This window comes from Erpetoichthys calabaricus, chromosome 5, assembly GCF_900747795.2.
Source record: "Erpetoichthys calabaricus chromosome 5, fErpCal1.3, whole genome shotgun sequence".
Taxonomy (NCBI): domain Eukaryota; kingdom Metazoa; phylum Chordata; class Cladistia; order Polypteriformes; family Polypteridae; genus Erpetoichthys; species Erpetoichthys calabaricus.
Window position 1 is genome coordinate 83,423,842 of NC_041398.2, and position 20,210 is coordinate 83,444,051.

General features: G+C 36.7%; 1 protein-coding gene across 1 annotated transcript in view; it reads left to right on the forward strand.

Annotated features, from left to right (window-relative positions):
- LOC114651767 (hepatocyte growth factor activator) overlaps positions 1-20,210 on the forward strand; it is an 88,724-nt gene that overhangs the window by 48,548 nt on the left and 19,966 nt on the right. Inside the window, exons 7-13 of the mRNA XM_028801723.2 lie at positions 36-146; positions 2,475-2,643; positions 8,123-8,220; positions 9,292-9,348; positions 9,431-9,677; positions 10,556-10,695; positions 17,067-17,207. Coding sequence (XP_028657556.1) covers positions 36-146; positions 2,475-2,643; positions 8,123-8,220; positions 9,292-9,348; positions 9,431-9,677; positions 10,556-10,695; positions 17,067-17,207 — 963 coding nt within the window. The remainder of the gene's footprint in view (positions 1-35; positions 147-2,474; positions 2,644-8,122; positions 8,221-9,291; positions 9,349-9,430; positions 9,678-10,555; positions 10,696-17,066; positions 17,208-20,210) is intronic.

Sequence of the window (20,210 nt, forward strand, 5' to 3'; positions counted from 1 at the left end):
TGGCATTTCTGTCCTTTTTGTTTCCAAACGTCCAGGTTGTAGTATTAATCCTTGCCAGAATAATACATCATGTCGGTGGATTGTTGCTACCAACGAGCCTGTGTGTGCCTGTAAGCCAGGATTTGTTGGATCCCTCTGCACCTTCAGTGAGTACTTTATGTTATGTTCTCACAACTTTTCTATGATGTTAGACATTTTGCTATGAAGCAAACTACACTAATTCAGATACTCCTGATCTTTTCAAACATCCCTAACCACTCACTGGTTATCTTAAATGGCAACTCCAATCTGACCCCAACATGACTGAGTGAGAGTTGTGTACACCTTGTGATGGACTGGCCCACCTGTGCTATTCTGGAGAAAGCAGTGCTTAAAGATCTCATTTTTACTGTGGGCCTCAGTCTGTTGCCCACTTTATTTGTTTCGGGTGGGCTGTATCTTCACTGTGATGCTGTGCTGCCTGTTCAGCTTACACAAATGACTAAAAAGCTGAGCTCCTTTATCTGACCTTGTGATAATATGACTAAGAACTGTAGATGCTGAAATCTGTTCCCAGATTATTCCAAAATAACTTTTAAAATCATTGCTGTAGAATAACAACTTGAACCAGGAATCATAATAACAAAATAAAACTTCAATATCAGTGTCCTCCTAAATAACAACACCTAGAACACATATCCATAATGCCTAATGACGCTGTAATAATGTGCCAGTTTTGTCTGAGTGCTCATAGACTTGACTCCATTGTCTTTCTCACTGCAGCCCTGAGTGATATTAAAAGTTGCCTGACTTCTAAGTGAGTTACAGACACCATTATACCTTTTATGAGAATGAAGTGCCCCACTGCAAACTTTTTTTAGAAACAAGAAATGTCGCATCATAAGTAAAGATGAATTCAATACATATGTTCTTCTCAACACTTGGCGGTTGACCTCTCAGTGTTTTGTTATTCGTACTGACTATAAAGGATTCAGTAGTGTGAATAATTTCTCCAGAAGTGATGTATCTAGTAGGTCCCTCAACTTTATTGTGCATCCAGGTTATCACTTTAAGTATTGCTGGACAGTAGTCAGTTCCCAAACCTGGTGTTGGGTACAGGCCGGAGCTCCATGCAAGGGCCCTCCTACAGAAGCCATTAAATCCACTTATCTTGTTGTGTTGACGGACAAAACTAACTCTATGACATATATAGTAAAATTATTAGTTACAGTATATGTATGACCAACATGAAACATGTCGCCAAACAAGAACATATAAAATTACAACAGTCCAATTAAATATAACAGCAAACAGAAATCAGCTCTGTTTCCATGTCACTCATTCAGCTATGTTCCCAGTTCCTGAAGCTTTGAGGAAGAACTGTGAGAAAAAGTAGTAGGAATAGTTCTGAGTAAAATCATTCTGCTTAGTTCTCTCTATTATAATAATATCAGCCACTACCTCATATGATGGAAAGTGAAACAAACTCTGCCTTCTTAATGGGTTCTGAACACTATCTGACAGCTGATAGTGTCGAGTCCATTACGACTTCTATATCCTTCTCATAAGGTGTACTTTTGATTTTCAGACCTCCCATTGTGTATTCAAACCTAACATTTTTACTTCCTACATGTAATACTTCACATTTACTTATGTTAAATCTAATCTGTCACAAATCTGCCCAAGCCTGTATGCTGTCAAAGTCCCTCTGTAATGATTCAATGGATTCCAGATTATCTGCCAATCCACCTATCTTGGTATCATCTGCAAACTTAACCAGCTTGCTACTTATATTTCTATCTAAATCATTTATATATATTAAAAATAGCAGCGGCATTAGCACTGACCCCTCTGGAACACCACTCTTAACAGCGGCCAATTCTGATAAGGTTCCTCACGCCATCACCCTCTGCTTCTTGTGTCTGAGCCAATTTTGCTCCCATCTACAAACATCCCCACTTCTTTTAGTTTGATGCCTAAACCTCTCATGCGGCACCTTATCAAATGCTTTCTGAAAGTCGAGATAAATAATATCATAAGCTCCATTTTGATCATACCCTTTTCTTGCTTCTTCATAGAATTCCAGCGTTTTAGTAAAACATGACCTCCCTCTTCTGAACCCACGATGACTGTTCAGACAAACTCCTGTTTCTGCCATGTATTTCACAATCTTTGCCTGAATAATTCCTTCAATTCATTTACATATGGTGCATGTTAATCTTATTGGACTGCTTGGATCTGCACTGTCACCCTTTTTATATAATAGGATAATATTTGCAAATTTCCAGTCCTTTGGAATTTTTCCAGTCCTTCAGAATTTTGGTTCAGAGAAGCCTGTTTAAGCACTAAACCATTTATGACTTTTTACAACTGTCTTTACCACACAAACATATAAGGTCTGATAAACTATATAAAATGTAAAGGTTGTTGATGATTTCTTTTTGAAAGATATGGCATATACTTTTCAGATTATGTTTTCCTTCATTCTCTTTTAGCATCAAATACTGACTGTTTTAACAATAATGGCACTGACTACAGAGGGACGGCTCACACAACTCAGCTAGGAGCCACCTGCCTTCGCTGGAATTCAGACATCCTGCACTTCAATGAAAGGACTGCAGAGCAGGCTGCACAACTCGGTTTAGGAGCTCATAACTTCTGCAGGTGAAAGAAATGAGAAAGACACATAGAATTTAACTTTGTTGCATAAAAATAATCTATACATCCTGTTTCTTATTAGGCATTACATATTTCCTATCTGTGAAATATGAATTATGTTGAGATGTAAAAAGTCAGAGAATATTCACAATGAAGGGACTTGTGGGGAGGGTTGATGTGCATAATCATGTCTTGTTTTTTTGTGTTTTGTTACCACTTCAGTATAATTTTCCACAGCAGAGGAAAGTGTTCTGTATTACTCCAATTATGTCTTCATTTTTTTATAATGTGTATCTCCCTGAAAGCCTATGTGCTGTTAGTATTGTGTAACTTGGAATTGACACCATTTAAAGAACCATCTGAATTTATTCTAACCCACTTAATTCAGTTTAGGAAACCAGAGAGCCAAAAGCACAAGACAAAAACCAGCTCTAGATGGGGTGCCAGAACTTGCTCAATCCATCTTTAAAATGGCCTGAGAGTATCTCAGAATTCTCCAGAAGCACTTATAGGAAGTTGGTATGGATAGTGTGGCCAGGTCTGCCAAGTACATGTTGCCACTTTGATCCTCCCATAAGAGGGCAAACAGCTGTAAACCTTAGGGGAAACAAAGAGTCTTTTTCAGTAAAGGATTTAAAAAAAAATTTAGAAAATTAGTCAAAAATGCTCAAAAAGTGGCAAAAAGAAGCCACCTAAAAGCAAACAAGTCCCAGTACATAATCCAGTAGCAAAATCCAAAGAGAGAACAGAAAATGCTCAAACAACAGTGGATCTGTCCACAAAAACAACAATACTGACAAAGAACTGCAGACAAACACAAGGATTTCCTGATCTGAGCTCCCTGTGTTCTCACCATAAATAGCCCCTTGTGGGGCTTCCTTGATATTTTTATCTGTTAAGCCTGATTTGTCCACCTAGCCAAGCCAAAGCTGACAGGTAATAATCTGGGGCAAATTGATCTAGGCTGAGCCTCTTCTGAACTGGTCATTGAAGATCCTGGCCAGCTCTGTGGAAATATTTTGGAGGCGTCATATCCATTTTTCTATTTTTTGTGCTCCTACTCCCAAGATAATGATCTCTTGGATCTAGGCCCTCCCTACGTTCACCTTAAATAGTCAGAAATAGACCTCAGAAGTACTGATGTCAGGGTGGTCCCGCCTCCTGGGGCCCCACTCACAAAACACAGGGAATAAAGGCACATTTGAAAGGGTAATACATAGTTACAAACATAATGGAAGACACATGAAAAAGAAAAAATAATTCAGAAATGACACAAACAACAGTACAACATAAAACAAATAGAAATACAGACATATATATATATATAACAATTAACTATTCCTATATGTATTTTTTAATTAAATTTTTCATTACCTGGGTCTCAGTAATGAAATTCTGGATTTTGAACGCAATGCACATAGTTACAAGGAGTCAGAGAAAGCAAAAAATGTACAAACATGCAAATGATATTCAAATGTTGCTTTGGCAACAGCAGTTGGAAACTATAAGGGACCAGCACTTAATATATGTGTCAAGATTAATGTTTTCGTGTCCTGTTAATTTAGTCAAACTATTTTTCAAAAAAATGTCTTCTCCTACATTACAGTGCCAGGGAAATCAGCCCTGGATGGGATGCAAATCGTTCCACAGTCATAGTCACTTCTACTCAAATAGTTCTGTTTACTTTGTCTTTCATTTTCCAGGCAGCTTTATTTTATATTCCTTTTAATTAAGTCCCCATAACCTGAATTTGATTAAACTCTTTCAAGAACGGTATGTTACTTTAATGTAATATTTATTATTTTACTACATTTAATCAGGGTCCCTACTACAGTGAACTACAATAAAAAGGTTAATTGAAAAGATGCATTTTAATGCCATTAATAACATAATTTAATGCAGGCAGTGTGGTGTGGTTGCTAAGGCAACCGTAAAGGCCGTCTGTTCACTCCACTGTGTGACCTTAAGTCAGTTGCTTACCCAGCTGTTCTCCAGTTATTAAAAAAAGACATTAACCATGTACTAAAGTGCATTGGAACAATGTTTCATTTTAAAAATGTGTTAGATAAAATAAAGATTGTTTTAAATTTATTTAACAGGCGTTGTTTCTATGTACATTTGTGTTCAGAGTTGTGATTCGATGTTGATGCATTGTTTAACTTTTGCTTTGAAATAGACAGCATGTGTAAATGCACAAAGCTTACTACCAGTTTCTTATATTAGAATAACCAAATGGTTTTGGGGTGGGGACAAAGGTTTCTTTTTCCTAATAATTTTGCCTCCTAATGACATGTCCTCTGTAGGTCATTTTGCTTTAGCATAGCTATTTGTACATATCTACAGCCAGGCATTTCACATGTTTTCTGACTATGAGCATGATGGCATGTAGACTCAACTGTCTCTGAATGTGGTGTGGTGGTTCTCCAAATTTCTTTCAAGGCACCTGATTGTAATTCAATCTGTAACAATATAATGGTGCACAACTAGTGTGGCATAAGGCAAACAATCCTTTTAAGGTTAGCGAGCCACCAGAAAAAGGCCATTTAAATAGCAGAGAATCGATCTGTTGTGGTGCTCGGTACCAACGCTACACTATAAAGGCGCCTTCAGAGAATGAATTTGGTTATGTAAAGAGAAAGCATTTCCACTCAATGTGACAGTAGCCAGGTTTCCATCCAAGGAGTTTTTGCGAAAAAATATTTAGTGCTTCAAATTTTTTTACCGATATAGCTGATGGAAATGCTAATTATCGATAAAATGTTGTACATGTCGACATAATATTTTTCCGTTTAACTTTAGCGCATAAATTCCATATCGATACTTCAGATGTTGCAAAAACTACATTGGAAACACTTTTTGTCGAAAAAAAGGGCTTTAGTGCAAATAAATGTGTCACATTTTCATCACGTGTAATCAAAACGAGAATGGCAGAGCGGTTCGCATGGTCTGATGAAGAGAGTTTTTTTTTTGATTATACGTCGTTATTTTGTATTAATTCAAATTTCAGTTTTAATTAAAAACCTTAAGGGAAGCAGGTTAATTCAGTTGTTATCGCACTGTGAAGGGATGTTGAAAGGTAGGCTCACCTGTACAGATCCGATGCTGCAAACACAGCTGCATCATGGGCACTTCCAGGAGTGCCAACGCAAATATCTCGTATCATGCACCTGTCATCAACAAGGGCCTGGAGAACAATAGATGGCCACCCTTTGCGATTAATGTAATCGCGGTAGCCTTCCGTCGGGGGAAGAATAGGCACATGCGTGCCATCCAGCGCACCATAAATCTGTGGCACAAGATGCACCAAGGAATTGCGGTATGCAATTTCATTGGCCTCCGCTACAGTCGGAAGTCTGATATAACACCGCATTAATTTTTCTTTAATAGCGGTGCACACAGCATATACACATCGATGGACGGTAGTTTTACTAACCCCGAAAGTTTCTCCAACTACTCTATACTCGGCGCAGGTTGCCAGCTTGTAAAGGGCGATGGCAATCCGCTTTTGGGTTGGAACCGGTGGTCGGTGGCAACCTGTGATGGGCGCAACATCAGGACTGATGAATCCACACAACATCTCAAACGTCGGCCGTGTCATTATAAAATGTTGCAACCAGAGATTTTCTGTTAAGTGTCTCTCCACCACCTCCTCCCAGAAGATCTTATTCCGTCGTCTCTCCCATACCCGTGGGTTTCGTCACACTGGGGTACTTTCTTCGAGCTCTAGGGCTATCAGACAAGCAACTGCTTCATTCTGCTGTCGTCTTCGGATATTATGTACAATTCCAATTATTTGTGAAACTGAAATAACAGTAAGCTGGCAAATTTCAAAAAACTGTCTGAATAATCTCTCCATTTCTTTGTTTCTTTGTTTAGTGGAGGGGGTGTAACGTGGAAAACAAAAGGTAGATAATTTGCGACATACACAAAATTATGTATGGAAACGGCTCAAGGGCAGATTTTTTTCGCAATACAACAAAAGTTATGCGACAGTTCGTTTTGGGGGGGGGATGACGTCATCACGCACACCATTTTATCGATAAAAAGCCAGTTTGATGGAAACAGGCTGGAGACAGCAAATTTCGCACATTTTTTTTACGTATATTCTGTTTGTTGATAACAAAACGTCGCAAAAAACTGGATGGAAACTTAGCTAGTGTGTCACATTGTGCATTGGGCAGCATTACAACTTTGTTTGAATGTAATTAGCAGAATGTAAAAATAGGTAATCAGATGCAGCATTTATTTTTTAACCAATTAATTTAATTTGTTGTCAATATCACATAGTACAGCCCTTATATTCTAAGTTAATTGGCCACATCTCTTATAGCATCCACTATTGCATTTTATGACTCCAGAACAACAGAAGGTCTCCTGATGGTATCCGAGGCAGAGGTGCGTGTGCAGCAGCACCATCAATGCGTGAGTTCATGTTCAGCTGTTATCTGAAACAGAATAAACAGACGGTGGGCTGCAACTCGCTTTCACATCGATTTTGATATGTGACCACTTCTTTTTTATTTTGGGCACTTTGTGACTTTCTGAAATTGAGCTTTGGAGTGTCTCCACCACTCTGTATCACTCCATCAATTTTCTTTTGTTGTTTATACCACTGCTTAAGCCAACAAATAATATGTTTTTCTTTGCCTCCACTTCGTATTCACTGAAATTCTTTATTTCCATGTGCTTTTTGGCATTGTCTTTTCAATAGTCTTTTCAGGCCAGTCTAAAGATGGATTGAGCAAGTCCTGGCACCCCATTTAGAGCTGGTTTTTGTCTTGTGCTTTTGGCTGTCTGGTTTCCTAAGCTGAATTAAATGGGTTAGAAGAAAAGGGGCTATTTATATTGATTTGCATATTAAAATATGCAAAGTTCTGGGAGGAGTCGGGGTGAGGCTGCAGGCGCGTGCACGTGTGTTAAATTTCACGTTCATTGGAATTTGTAAAGGGGTAGTGTGTGGAACTTGGTGTATGCACAGATTTATGCATTTTTGGATTTTTTTGTGCGTACACACATTTAAACTTTTTGTCCATATGTCATGTTTTAGTATGAATTCTATGCACGGCATTATACATGAGGCCCCAGATGAGGACGGGTTATCAAGGATGATTGGCAGAGCAATGTCGATTGCTTAATTGAGCCACCGTGACCCACTATGACCAAATTCACAAACTATCCTTCACCGATTAGGATTAAATACAACAGTAACATGTGACCCAAAGCCTGGTGTAGAGTGTAAAGGTTACCATCGTTTTCATTTCTTAAGTGAACGTAATTATTTTTCATTACATGTTGTATATGATTGTACACATGTTCCACCTGATCTGCTTTCATAGGCACTGCAGAATCTGTCAAAGAAGTTTTGTTAGTTCATTCTATTGCATTGGAATTCAAATATATTTAAGTATAATTCTAAGTGTTGCTGGAAATGCATAACCTGTTTTATTTTTTCTGATTGCAATATGATATTTGTTTTTGTTTTCAGGAATCCAGATAATGATGAAAGTCCATGGTGCTACATTTTAAATGGAAGGACTATTTCTTGGGAATACTGCAATATTAAGCCCTGTCAACAAACTCAACGTGAGTCTCGGGTTTTACAAATACTTTTATAAGAGTGTGTAAAATTCAAATTCTTTTAAATGACTTATCAGTAAACACCTGCAATTACAAAACTAAGGTTTATGGTAACAGTAATGAGGTTCTTTATGTATATTTCGTTCCCTTCAATGGTTCCCTTGAAACTTAAATTTGAATCCTGTGAGTATGTTTGAACTGACGATAACTTGAGTATCATCTAAACTAGTGTGTAAAGCCTTGAATCCAGAAATATAACCAAACCAAAAAATGTATAAAGTAAATCAATAAAAAATCAACAAAACATGAGCTAAAAGCAGTTTAAATACGGCCCCATTTCCTATAAAAGAAAGAAAGAAAGAAAGAAAGAAAGAAAGAAAGAAAGAAAGAAAGAAAGAAAGTTGTTTGTTCTTGCCTGGTGTTGAAGATGGATCTTGAGTCAGGATTCTGTCGGTGCAGTGTTGTTTTCACCTTTTTGCCCACTCTTTGAGATTTTCTTTATTTTAATTATCCTGTGTGGCTACTGAATAACATTCCTTTAATGCTTGTTGCAGTTTATGATAAGAATAAATTTGTTCATAACATCCCTAATATTACTTCTGATCTTGTTTTAGTACTCTTATTAATATTACTAGCGTTACTGTAACTTATTCGTAATATTAATCACACCAGGCTATTGTGTTGTTCAAAATCTGGTTATCTTTAATATTACTGAGTTCTTTTGTGTATGTGTATTTTTACTATATTATTATCACCCTTATAAATATGTTATTTTATTACTACAGCTCATATTAAAATCAGAAGCATAACTGCCATATAGGCTAGGCCATTTTTTTAAATGAATTTTTATTCTAACTTTAGTAAAGGTCTAATACAGACCACTTTAAGGAATCAGGAACAATGGCAGCTAATATTTATTTATTCTGTGTAGGCTTTGTAAATACAATATGTTCAGTCTAAATGAGATCGTGTTATATTGAATAGATCATGGAGTCCTAAAGGCAATACACTGGAATAATTACAAATGTAAAAGTAATTATTCTGCCAATTTTCAAATAATCCTTTTGTTCTTTTCAGAAATAGATGTCACAATGACTGTGCAGGCTGTTGAAGACCCTTCTGGAGACCCCTCAGGTACAAGTGAATCAAATGCATTAATGGCCTCCTAAACATTGAACTTTTTTGTCTTGCCAAGTGACCTTACTTTTTTTTTTAGAATCAGAAGTTCCACAATTATTTGTAAGAGTTCCAATTACTGAGACTACCCAGTCAAAGACTGGGCCTGCCTGTGGCAAAAGACACAAGAAGCGAAGGGCTCCGGCTGGGAGAATCATAGGTGGAACATCTTCTCTGCCCGGTGCTCACCCATGGCTTGCTGCTCTTTATATTGGCAAAAACTTTTGCTCAGGAAGTCTTATAATGTCTTGCTGGGTTGTGTCTGCAGCACACTGTTTTTCCAACAGGTATGGTTTATAACAGTTAGGTGGGCCTCTTCTGGACAATTTATTTTTATCTTCATTTACTATATGTTTGGTTTAAGACTTAAGACTTTTCTATATATTTCATTAATTTTACTGGTTCATTTCAACATTTTGCTCCATAATGATGCCAAAAGTGAAAGATTTTTCTTTTCAGCTTAGCTTCCATATTAGACAGAACTCTTAACATAACATCTTCCAACCCACTCAGCCTGATTTGGGCTCTCAAAGTCTATCATTGCAGCATCAGGTGTTGGGCAGGCACAGTTCTGGAGAGGTCCATTATTGTGTCTACACACACACACATACACACACGCACACACACACACACACACTCGCACACACACACACACACACGCACACACACGCACACACACACACACACACACTCTTAGAGTCAGTTCATTCTGGGGCATAAACACAATGCATGCAGACACAGATCTGGTCATTTGAAAAGCATGAATGGACTATCATTTTGAATTATTTGTAACTGTAACAAAAGAAAGGAGTTTTTTTATTGAAAGAAAAAGAACAGAGAACATACAAACTCAAACCAGAAAATATCCCAGCTAGGAAATAAAGTATGGTATGGTATGACATATACCACTCATTTTATAAACTGCCATTTTTGCATATTTTGAAACCTTGATTGGGTTTAGCAAGGATGTATATTTTGGAATTATACTTTAAATGTTTAAGTTTTAATTTTTCTTATATTTTAAATAACTAAATGGATGGCCTGCTAATCCATGCACTGTAATAGTGATTTTTTTTTTTATCTGAGTTGCAGTGACAGAGACACCTTAACCAGACTAAACGAACAACCACTTACTGTATACGTTTATTTTTATCTGGTTTTGCAGCCCTCTAAAGTCAAGTATTCGAGTTGTTTTGGGACAGCATTTTTTTAATGACACAGGTCCTAACGTGCAGACCTTTGAAGTGGATAAGTACATCTTTCCTGATAAATTCTCAGTTTTTAATGAAGCTGAACATGACATTGGTGAGTATGCTGTGGCACTGTAATACATTTAAATATATATCAATTAATATCTAAGTTTAATCCATACTGTTTTTATTAGGTGCTTCCCATTATATCTTTTGACTGGGTGGAAAAGCTAAGAATGAAAGACAACAATGGAAATGTCTTTGGAGCTTTGGCGTTATACAGTTATTTTACTCCACTCTAAAGAACCATTCTTCTCATCTTCAGTTTTTACTTTTCTTAATGTTCTCAAAAGTGGTATCTTCTAATCCATTCCTTTAACTGTATGATCTGTTGTGTTTGCAGTGTGTCTAGTGGATCTGTATTAATACTAAGACTTTTTCAATGATTTCAGATTGTATCGTTTTAGCATGGTAGCCTTTTTAAATATATTTTCAACTATTCTTTTGTCGGGACATTATAAAAATTGAACTAAACATGCATATTTTAGGACCACAGTTATTTAACTATAATATATGCTTATAAAGAATAATTAACATAATGCCAAATTTAATTTTTCTTTTTTTCATTTTCAAAAATGAGTATTACAATGTAATTTGTTAGAACCTGAGAAAATTTTGTTTTTTTGCAGCAGTAATACTGAGCAAATTATTCTATGCAGGATATGACTTCTTGGGCAACACAGACTACAAAAATAACATATATATATTGTACATTTTATTTAAGAAAGAAGACAAGTGAGAAAGAGGTATTCAGTCCATCAGCTTATCTGGTTAGCTTCTGGCTGAATGTTCACGTATCTGATCCAAAAACTTCTTTAAAAGTTTTCAATATTTCCAGTTCAACTGCATGACTCAATAGTTTATTCAAGATTCCCACAAATCTTTGCATTTCAGGGTTGTGTTAAAAATGTAATTGCAGAAATTTTTAACATGTTAATCACACACGTTAATGGTGATTAATCAGCAGTTCTACTATTTCATTTTAACAGTATTTCAATAATGAAACTACATCACCAATTTGAATATTGTTTTTCTAAACAGTTGGAGCTGTTTTGTGTGCTGGTCTCTTGGGAATCACCATATATAGTTATTAGTTACCACATCCACTCCTGGACACATGGCCATTGTGTATGATATCATCATACAGCCATTAGAAAAGATATTGATGACCATGGACTGATATCTGAACTTTGAACAATATCTAAGGAAAGACTTAGTGTAGAACAGCCTTACAGGACTTCTAAAAATCAAACTTTTGTAATGTAGGATTTTGTTTTTGAATTGTTTTTCTTCTCAACTTTACACTATGGATTTTTTTTTCTTTTGGATATTGTCTTATTGCGCTTTGACTCTTTCCAAGTACTCCTTTGAATATTCCTTTGTAAGATATTAATTTTCCAGTCACAAATTAATTTTAACATGTCCATGATATGTTTGGACTCCAGTTGTGATCACAATAGCAGTTATGAGCTAATGAAGCACTCCAGCAGATTTTCACTTATTGAAGTGCCCACAGCATTGCCATTTGGTGTGTTATTTTCACAGATGCCACCATGTTGTTGATAGTAATGTCCTCTGTTACTAGTCACATTTGCCAACATCAACATGGTGTGTAATGTCATTCAACTGCTGCTGTAATAGGTGGTAGTATACAGTAACTGATGTCTTAACTTTGTGAAAGAACAAAAGATACACTAGTGATTGTTAACAAGAGCTCCTTCAAAAATTATTTTGGGTTCTGCTTGGTGATGACTTTGAACACGTTTGCAGACTTTGAATTTAAAGTTTGGTTTGGGAGATTAAATTCTTGACTTTTGCCTGTTTTTTGACTAGTCTTTGGACTCCCGCTAAAAGCTACTACAGTATTTTTTCTTGAAATAAAATCTGCAGATTTGTTTGGATCAATCTGCTTTTCCAACAGACATTACAACATGCTGTGTTGAGTACATTTCTAAGGAGGATATTGTAATCTGCATAATGCACTAGTGAGAACTCCTCTGGAAAATTGTGTGAGGTTTTGGACTGTTATAACTGTGCCAGACAAATTCCAGAGAAGAACAATGCATGAATGAAGTGCTCAAAATTATGAAGAGAATTATTATGGTGGATTCCAGCCATTACTTTAAAATGATTTCTTCAACAATGCTAGTACAGTGTTCTTCAACAGATGGAGGCTGGTAAAGGGTATAAAAATATTCACACTATTTTATTGTGTTATCAGATCTCCTGTGGCACACATCCAACACCAATGGTACAAACTAACCTCTTTGGTTCTTCTTTCATGGGATATTTGAAGAAATGTCTAAACTAGCAATGTAATTGTTATCTATAACCTCTTACCTGTCTCACTATTCTTATTGTATTCTATATATTCAACACTGAGGATCTCTAATGGCAGGCTGCTTGCTGACCGGAACTGTCTTTTATTTTCATTCCTTTACATCAGACCTGTTTACCATAATTAAAGGATTTCACAAAGGAGTCTTCACAACCCTTAGGGGACATCAGCTAGACAAGAATGATTAATCAGCACTCAGCAATGCTAGTAATCAATAATCAGACAGAGACATTGAGTTTAAGCTTTTACTTAAAAATTATATTTTTTGTATCAAAGCCAATAGCAGATTATATAAGCAATACAAAGAATTACATAATATGGGTAGGTTAACTTAGTCGTCATGCAGTCCCAGATGACATTCCCCAGATTGTCCAATTCCTTAGTTACTGATTATGTTTCCTTAATCGAAAAATGAAAATGAAGATCTCTTACTGGAGACAGAGCTCCTCGGAAAGTATGCAGCAGCTAAGCAGACAGCAAGCTCCAGTTAACACTAGAATTACCAAAGGTTACGAAAAAACTCGTAAACCCAGCCCACCTTAAATCAACTTGCACCTTTCTGTCAGCGTCTTTTGTCTTGTAAATGTGTCGATAATCCCAAACAGCAAGGAGCCTACTATCCCATCCTCCCACTGCCGCAGAAATGGCAAAAAACTCTCCCAGCTCAAGCCTTGTTTATCAGGGAGTCAGGTACCTAGAGCTGTATAGGCTAAAAATATGTTGTTATTTGAAACACATGCATTTCATGTGTGTTCTGTGTCTACAAAGATCTATGTAAGTGTAGGATGACAGGAAATGCAAGAAATGTTTAACACATACCTAAAAGACAAACTTTTTTTCCATGTTTTAGTACAAAAACGACAACGACAAAATTTTGACATGAAGTGTATAATGTGTGAAGACTGAAGTCCAAATATCAAAATAAGCACTTTCACAAAAGGTACAATATAACAGAACAAGTGCGCTTTTATTCAAGACTATAAAAAGAAAAAGAAATCGAGTTAATGTGGCTTGTTGTCGTAACTCTTTGGTAGTATAGCGGTAAGAACTGCTGACTCCTATTCAAAAGGTCGCCGGTTTGAGCCATCCCGCATCTCAAAATAAACGTTTTGAGTAGTGAACTGCTCTAATTGTTACTATTATACAATAAAAACATACATTTGATTTGATTCTGTAACAGCTGGTGTAAATGTATGGCACTTGTAAAGGTTAGCGTTTTTTTTTTTTATTCAGTTTTATTCTCTAAGTCATTTTCATGCTTGCCCCAATCTGACACTGTTAGTTTTCAAATAAAGACGTGCTATAAAACTCGGATGAGGATGATGGTTCTACATCGAAGAAAGAGAACAGAAGCCCCCCCAACAAACGTCCACTCACATATAAGAACAATGCAGCTACACCTGGCGTAAAGGCGAAAGATAGCACCGTTTGGTTGCAGCAAAAGGTTGGGCATCATCCTGCCAGTCAGTCTGTCCCACACCTGTCCTCCAACGAAGCAGCACGGCTTACAGAGCTTGCCAACGTATCATGCAAAGTCGTGTTTGTGATTATGTTTTGTGATGGTGTTTACATAAGAAACATTTATATGGAGAGGTGCAAGCGGAGTTTAAAGTGGGCTTGATTTACAAGTTTTTTTGTAAGCTTTGGTAATTCTAGTGTTAAACGTCCATGACTTATCTCAAAGTGTCAGAAAAGCAGTAACCAAAAGCTTCACTTTTACAACGAACAATGGAATTGAAAACAAAAACTTCTAATACAACGTGACCACTCTCTCCCCCTTTTGCCAAAATTAAGTGCCACACATCTGGCTTACTGTCTTCCATTTTTACAGTTTCTCAAAACACAGAAAAGATATCACACAAGCTCAAGGACGATTCTCATGGGAAAATGTAACTGTTTTCTGGAACAATAATGACCTCAAAATGTGTGATTAGCAGTTCAGTGAGTTAAGAGCACATACTGTATATTCTAAAGTGAAACTAACTCAGGCAGTCTTCATGAACAGAACTTTAATATCTGATATTTCTAAATTGTACAAGTGGCATATTTCCTCTGGAAAAATTCTAGATGAGATACTGAGGTGAATATACAATAGATGAAATAATCTGTATATTTCAATACACTTTCACACCTGATCTTACATATTTATTGCCGATATGGAAACACTCTACATTTCTCATCTGTAAGTACATGCCAAGTGCAGTTCTGCAAACTTGAAGCACAGCCGGAAACATCCAGAAATAACCGAAGGAGACAAGATCCTTTACTAAAAGTGGCCACACACAATGTGCATAGTAAGTACATATATTTGTACTAAAGAAGGGGCATCTAATGGTGAGGTTTTGAATTTATGTAATGCCTGCAGTACACATTTGTTGACCATGAGCAGTAAAGATGTGTCAAAATTACACTTTTGCATGTTTCTGGTGTGGTGGAGTAATGGTGATATTTAAAAAAAAACAAACTTACATTGACATTCTGCCTGCCATTTCCTGTTCACATAATTTATCCAAAATAGCGTCAAACTGAAATCTGATGATACACAAATTACGTCTTTCAACTCCACAAACTAGGTAACTAACTTGTTGTGTCTCTGTTCTCTAAAGAAATATATCCTAACATTTATGCAAAATGTGCCTATAAACAGCTTCCATATGCTTCTCCTTGTTCTTCCTGAAGAGATAATTTAATCGAATAGATGATACTAAACATTTTATTTCCTTCATTAATTAAAACAATTTGTCATTTATGTTAGGTTAGTGGTGTGGCCTAGTGGTTTAGCCCATGTCCATGTCACTGAGCAATTAATTAAACTTCTTGTGCATTTGTTTCACAAACATCTGTGGGTAGAGCTGTACAGTAATCCCTCGCTACTTTGCGGTTCACTTTTCGCGGATTCACGACTTCGCGGATTTTATATGTAAGCATATCTAAATACATAACGCGGATTTTTCGCTGCTTCGCGGGTTTCTGCGGACAATGGGTCTTTTTACTTGCTTCCTCAGTTGGTTTGCCCAGTTGATTTCATAAAAGAGATGCTATTGGCGGATGGCTGAGAAGCTACCCAATCAGAGCACGCAGTTAAGTTCCTGTGTGCTGCTGATTGGCTCAGCGACGGAGTGTTGCATTAACCAGGAAGTCTCATCTCACTCATTCATCATTAACGTGCTAATGCTTCAGGGGCCGTGTCCAAGCACCAACAGAAGATGCAAATGATTGCAGAAAAGGTAAAAGTTTTGGATATGTTGAAGGAAGGGAACAGCTACACCGCTGCAGGACATCGATTCTTTTTATTTAAAAAGGAGGAAAAGCATATAAGATCTACGGCCGCAGTGTCCTTTAACCAGGGTGCAAAATGAGTTGCAAGTGGACATGATAAGGCAGTAGTCTGGATGGAATCTGCTTTAGGAATCTTTGCAACAAGGTCGACGACGTCATGACCGCCTACAAGCTGCTACGTGTACTTCGCTATACAGTAAGTGTAAACTTATCTACCGATTTCATATTGTTTAGCAGTTGTCCCTGTTTTTAGTAGAGTAAATGGTGGGTTGTAAACAATACAGGGAGGGTTTAAAAACATCCAAATACACGTTAAATAATTAAATAAATATAGTGTCCCTACTTTGCGGAAATTCAGTTATCGCGGTCGGCCTTGGAACCTATCTCCCGCGATAAGTGAGGGATTACTGTACTACAGCTTTGTACTCGGAAAGCTCCTTTCCAATGTTCACTACTGCTGGACTCGCTGCAGCTGTTAACTCTTTATACAGTGCTGGCTCTGTCAGGCACCACCATATTACCTGTCAGGAAAAGGGGTGAGTACAGCTGTGCTGGAATGTCGCCACACAGTCGTGTCATTTACATGTCAACATCGACATGGTCCAACAATGAGATCAGCAACTTCAGCTGTCAAGTCTGACATACTTTTTAAAGCACTTAATTTAAAATAAATGTGCTTTCTCATCTCTGTTTCATGTCTGCCTTTTATATAAAGCTGTGTTAACACTGTCTCTTTGTGATATGTGGTATTTTGTAGAATACAGAGAGCTGTACAAACTTCTTTCAATCCTGTTAATTCTGTATTTCAGTGCTTATCAAACTGAAAAAGAAAGATAAACACTGTGCAAAAAGGACTCAGTTTGTCTCTACAATCTGCTTACCAGAGCCAGACATCACTTTCATTCCTTCCACCTACTGTCATATTGCTGGCTGGGGACACTCAAAAGAAGGTAAATATTATCATTATTGGGCGAATATGCTGTATATCTTTTCAGATGTGTCTGTTAATAAAAATCTTTTATTACTTCTTTTGATGAAGCTGTTTTTTTACAATGTTGAGTGCTAATGGATCATTTAGAACTGCCAAGTTATTTTTTGGGGGTCTGATAGCACAGCTATTTACAGATTCTTCACAAAGCAGCTTATTGACTGCTTTTCTTGCCAGATATTTATGAAAGCTTTCTGACAAGTACATTCAGCAAGAGAAATATCTGAGCATTATATTTGAAAATACTGATAGGAAGGCATCTCGGCAATGACAGTTATTTTCTGCAAAATGGAATTGATAAATTCAGACAATATAGGGTGATTGGCTAGAGCAACATTTCTGAATATTTTTATTTTGTTGATTTTATCAATGAGCATTCAATCTGTTAGACACAATTCAAATATATAAGTGATACTACTTTCCAGACTTTTGGGTTTCACAGTAGATGAATCAAAAGCCTCTCCTCAGCCAAAATGAAAAAGTGATGTGAACTGACAGCTCAGTATGAAATTGTCCCTTATATATCTTAAAAAATCATGATAAGATTAAACAGAAAAAGTGTTAAACTATTTCTCACAGAGAAAATGAGATTTTTTTTGTAATTTTGAATAAAATTTGACATCCTTTTCCCACTAATTTGTGGAGAATGTCTTAGGATTCTTCCAGTGGAGTAGGATACACAAGTAAGCAATGAAGTGCAAGATATCACAAAGATTTTTATGCCATCTGGTGTTACTCTGAATGATGCTATTAGAGGATGAGGAGAAACTGCATATCCAAAATTATCTGACATATACGCAATGTTTTCTTCATTATGATCTCACCGTAAGGCATTACCAAAATGTGACCTTAGAGAGGCAAGTGCTGCATGACATCTTTCACAAACCAGATCTTTTCCCAGATATAGTTTGGGTAATTTTGTCAAGACAGATATATAATGTTCATCCTTCTACTTAATTACATTATGCTTTGCAGAAATTGATGAAGAAAATCCTATTCATCATTTGTAATTCTAATTGAAAGGACCCCAGCTCCATTGATGCTTATCTTCTGATGGTGGACACTTTTAAATAAGTTTGTAGGGCCTGGAAATACTGCCTATATCTTCACCATCATTGTAAAATATATTTTTAATTATAGACATTGGAAAGGAGATTAATAAAGTTGAACAGGTTTCTTTTAACAAAATTTGTACTTGTAACCTGTACATGGTAACAGTAAAGTATTACTGGAAGACTGTATCTGAAGTAAAATCAAAGGGTGATTGTATATATTTAATACAGAGTTGTCTAAAAGTCTAGATACCAAGTGAATTCCATTAGTTAAATACTGTATAGTTTAAAGATGGCTGGCATATATGACTACTGTGCATGGGTAGAACTAACACTAGAATCTTGGCCTTTTTGACCATTACATTATTGGTCAACAAAAGATAATTAGTAATGACAGGAACACAGACAAGGTAAATAGAGGTTGATTTCCTTTTCAGGGCTAATTATGCAATTATCTGTTTGCTCCACAAGCTTTTTCTCACCTGGACAAAGCTAGCAGCGCTGTGAGGATTATGTTTTTTTATTTCTCCAGTACCTTCAGTACCATCTAGCCATTCCTGTTAAGGGGTAAATTCAGAAATAACAACTTGGATGATCCTATGGTGTCCTGGATAATGGACTATTTGTCGGGCAGATCACCGTTTGTGCAACTCAAAGACTGTGCTTCTGATTTGCATGTGAGCAACACTGGAGCAGCACAAAGAACAGTCCTGTCTCCTTTACTCTTCACTCTGTACACCTCAAACTATAAATATAACACCAGGTCATGTCACTTGCAAAAATTCTCAGCTGATTCTGCACTTATGGGTTGTATTGATAAAGGGGATGAGAAAGAGTATTGGAGTCAGGTGGAGAATTTTGTTTCTTGGTGCAGAAAAAGTAGTCTTTTAACTACTTAACATCAGCAAAAACAAGGAACTGGTTATTAACTTTCAGTGCACTAAAGGGCCTCTATGTCTGGTCACTACTGAAGGACTGGATGTAGAGGTTGTCCACTCCTACAAATACTTGAAGGTCCAATCATGACAGGTTGGACTGGTCTTGTAACACAGAGGGACTATAAAAGAAAGGGCAGAGCAGGCTCTTAGTGGCATCCTTTACATGTTCTACAACTCTGTGATGGCCAGTGCAATTTTATACACTCTGTTGTGCTAGGATGGTAACATCACTTCAAGTGAGGCCTACTGAATTAACAAGCTAATTAAAAAGACAGGCACAGTTATACGACACACTCAGGACCCCCTGGATGTTGTAGTGAAAAAGAGAATTAAAACAAAGTGCCATTATGGACAAAGCTGCACATCCACTGTCTGACACACTAACGATGAGGACTTTTAACCAACAAATCATTCAGCAGAAGTGTGTTAAGAAACGCTACTGGGGCTCCTTTATACCAACAGCAATACGTGTGCATAATACCTCACTGTGACTGTGACAGCCAAGGCAGAACATTTCTTTCTTTTTACGTTTTTCTTACTTTTTAATCATTCTGGTGTGTGTTCAGACCATAGTGTGTGTATATATTTATTTATTTATAAATACATACATAATGTATACACATACTGTATCTAAGCATGAATACATTTATTTAAAGAGCTTCTGTAAAAAGCCAAATTACCTCCTGGGCATAAATAAACTTCTATCTATCTATCTATCTATCTATCTATCTATCTATCTATCTATCTATCTATCTATCTATCTATCTATCTATCTATCTATCTATCTATCTATCTATCTATCTATCTATCTATCTATCTATCTATCTATCTATCTATCATTATGTTCCGCTTCCTTCCATAGACTCAAAGTACGTTTATTCACAACCCAGTACTAAACCGGAAATTAGGCAGTGTCATGTGCCCCTCTGCTTTAGGTATTTGCAAAGCTGATTTATAAGTACATTTATATCCTAG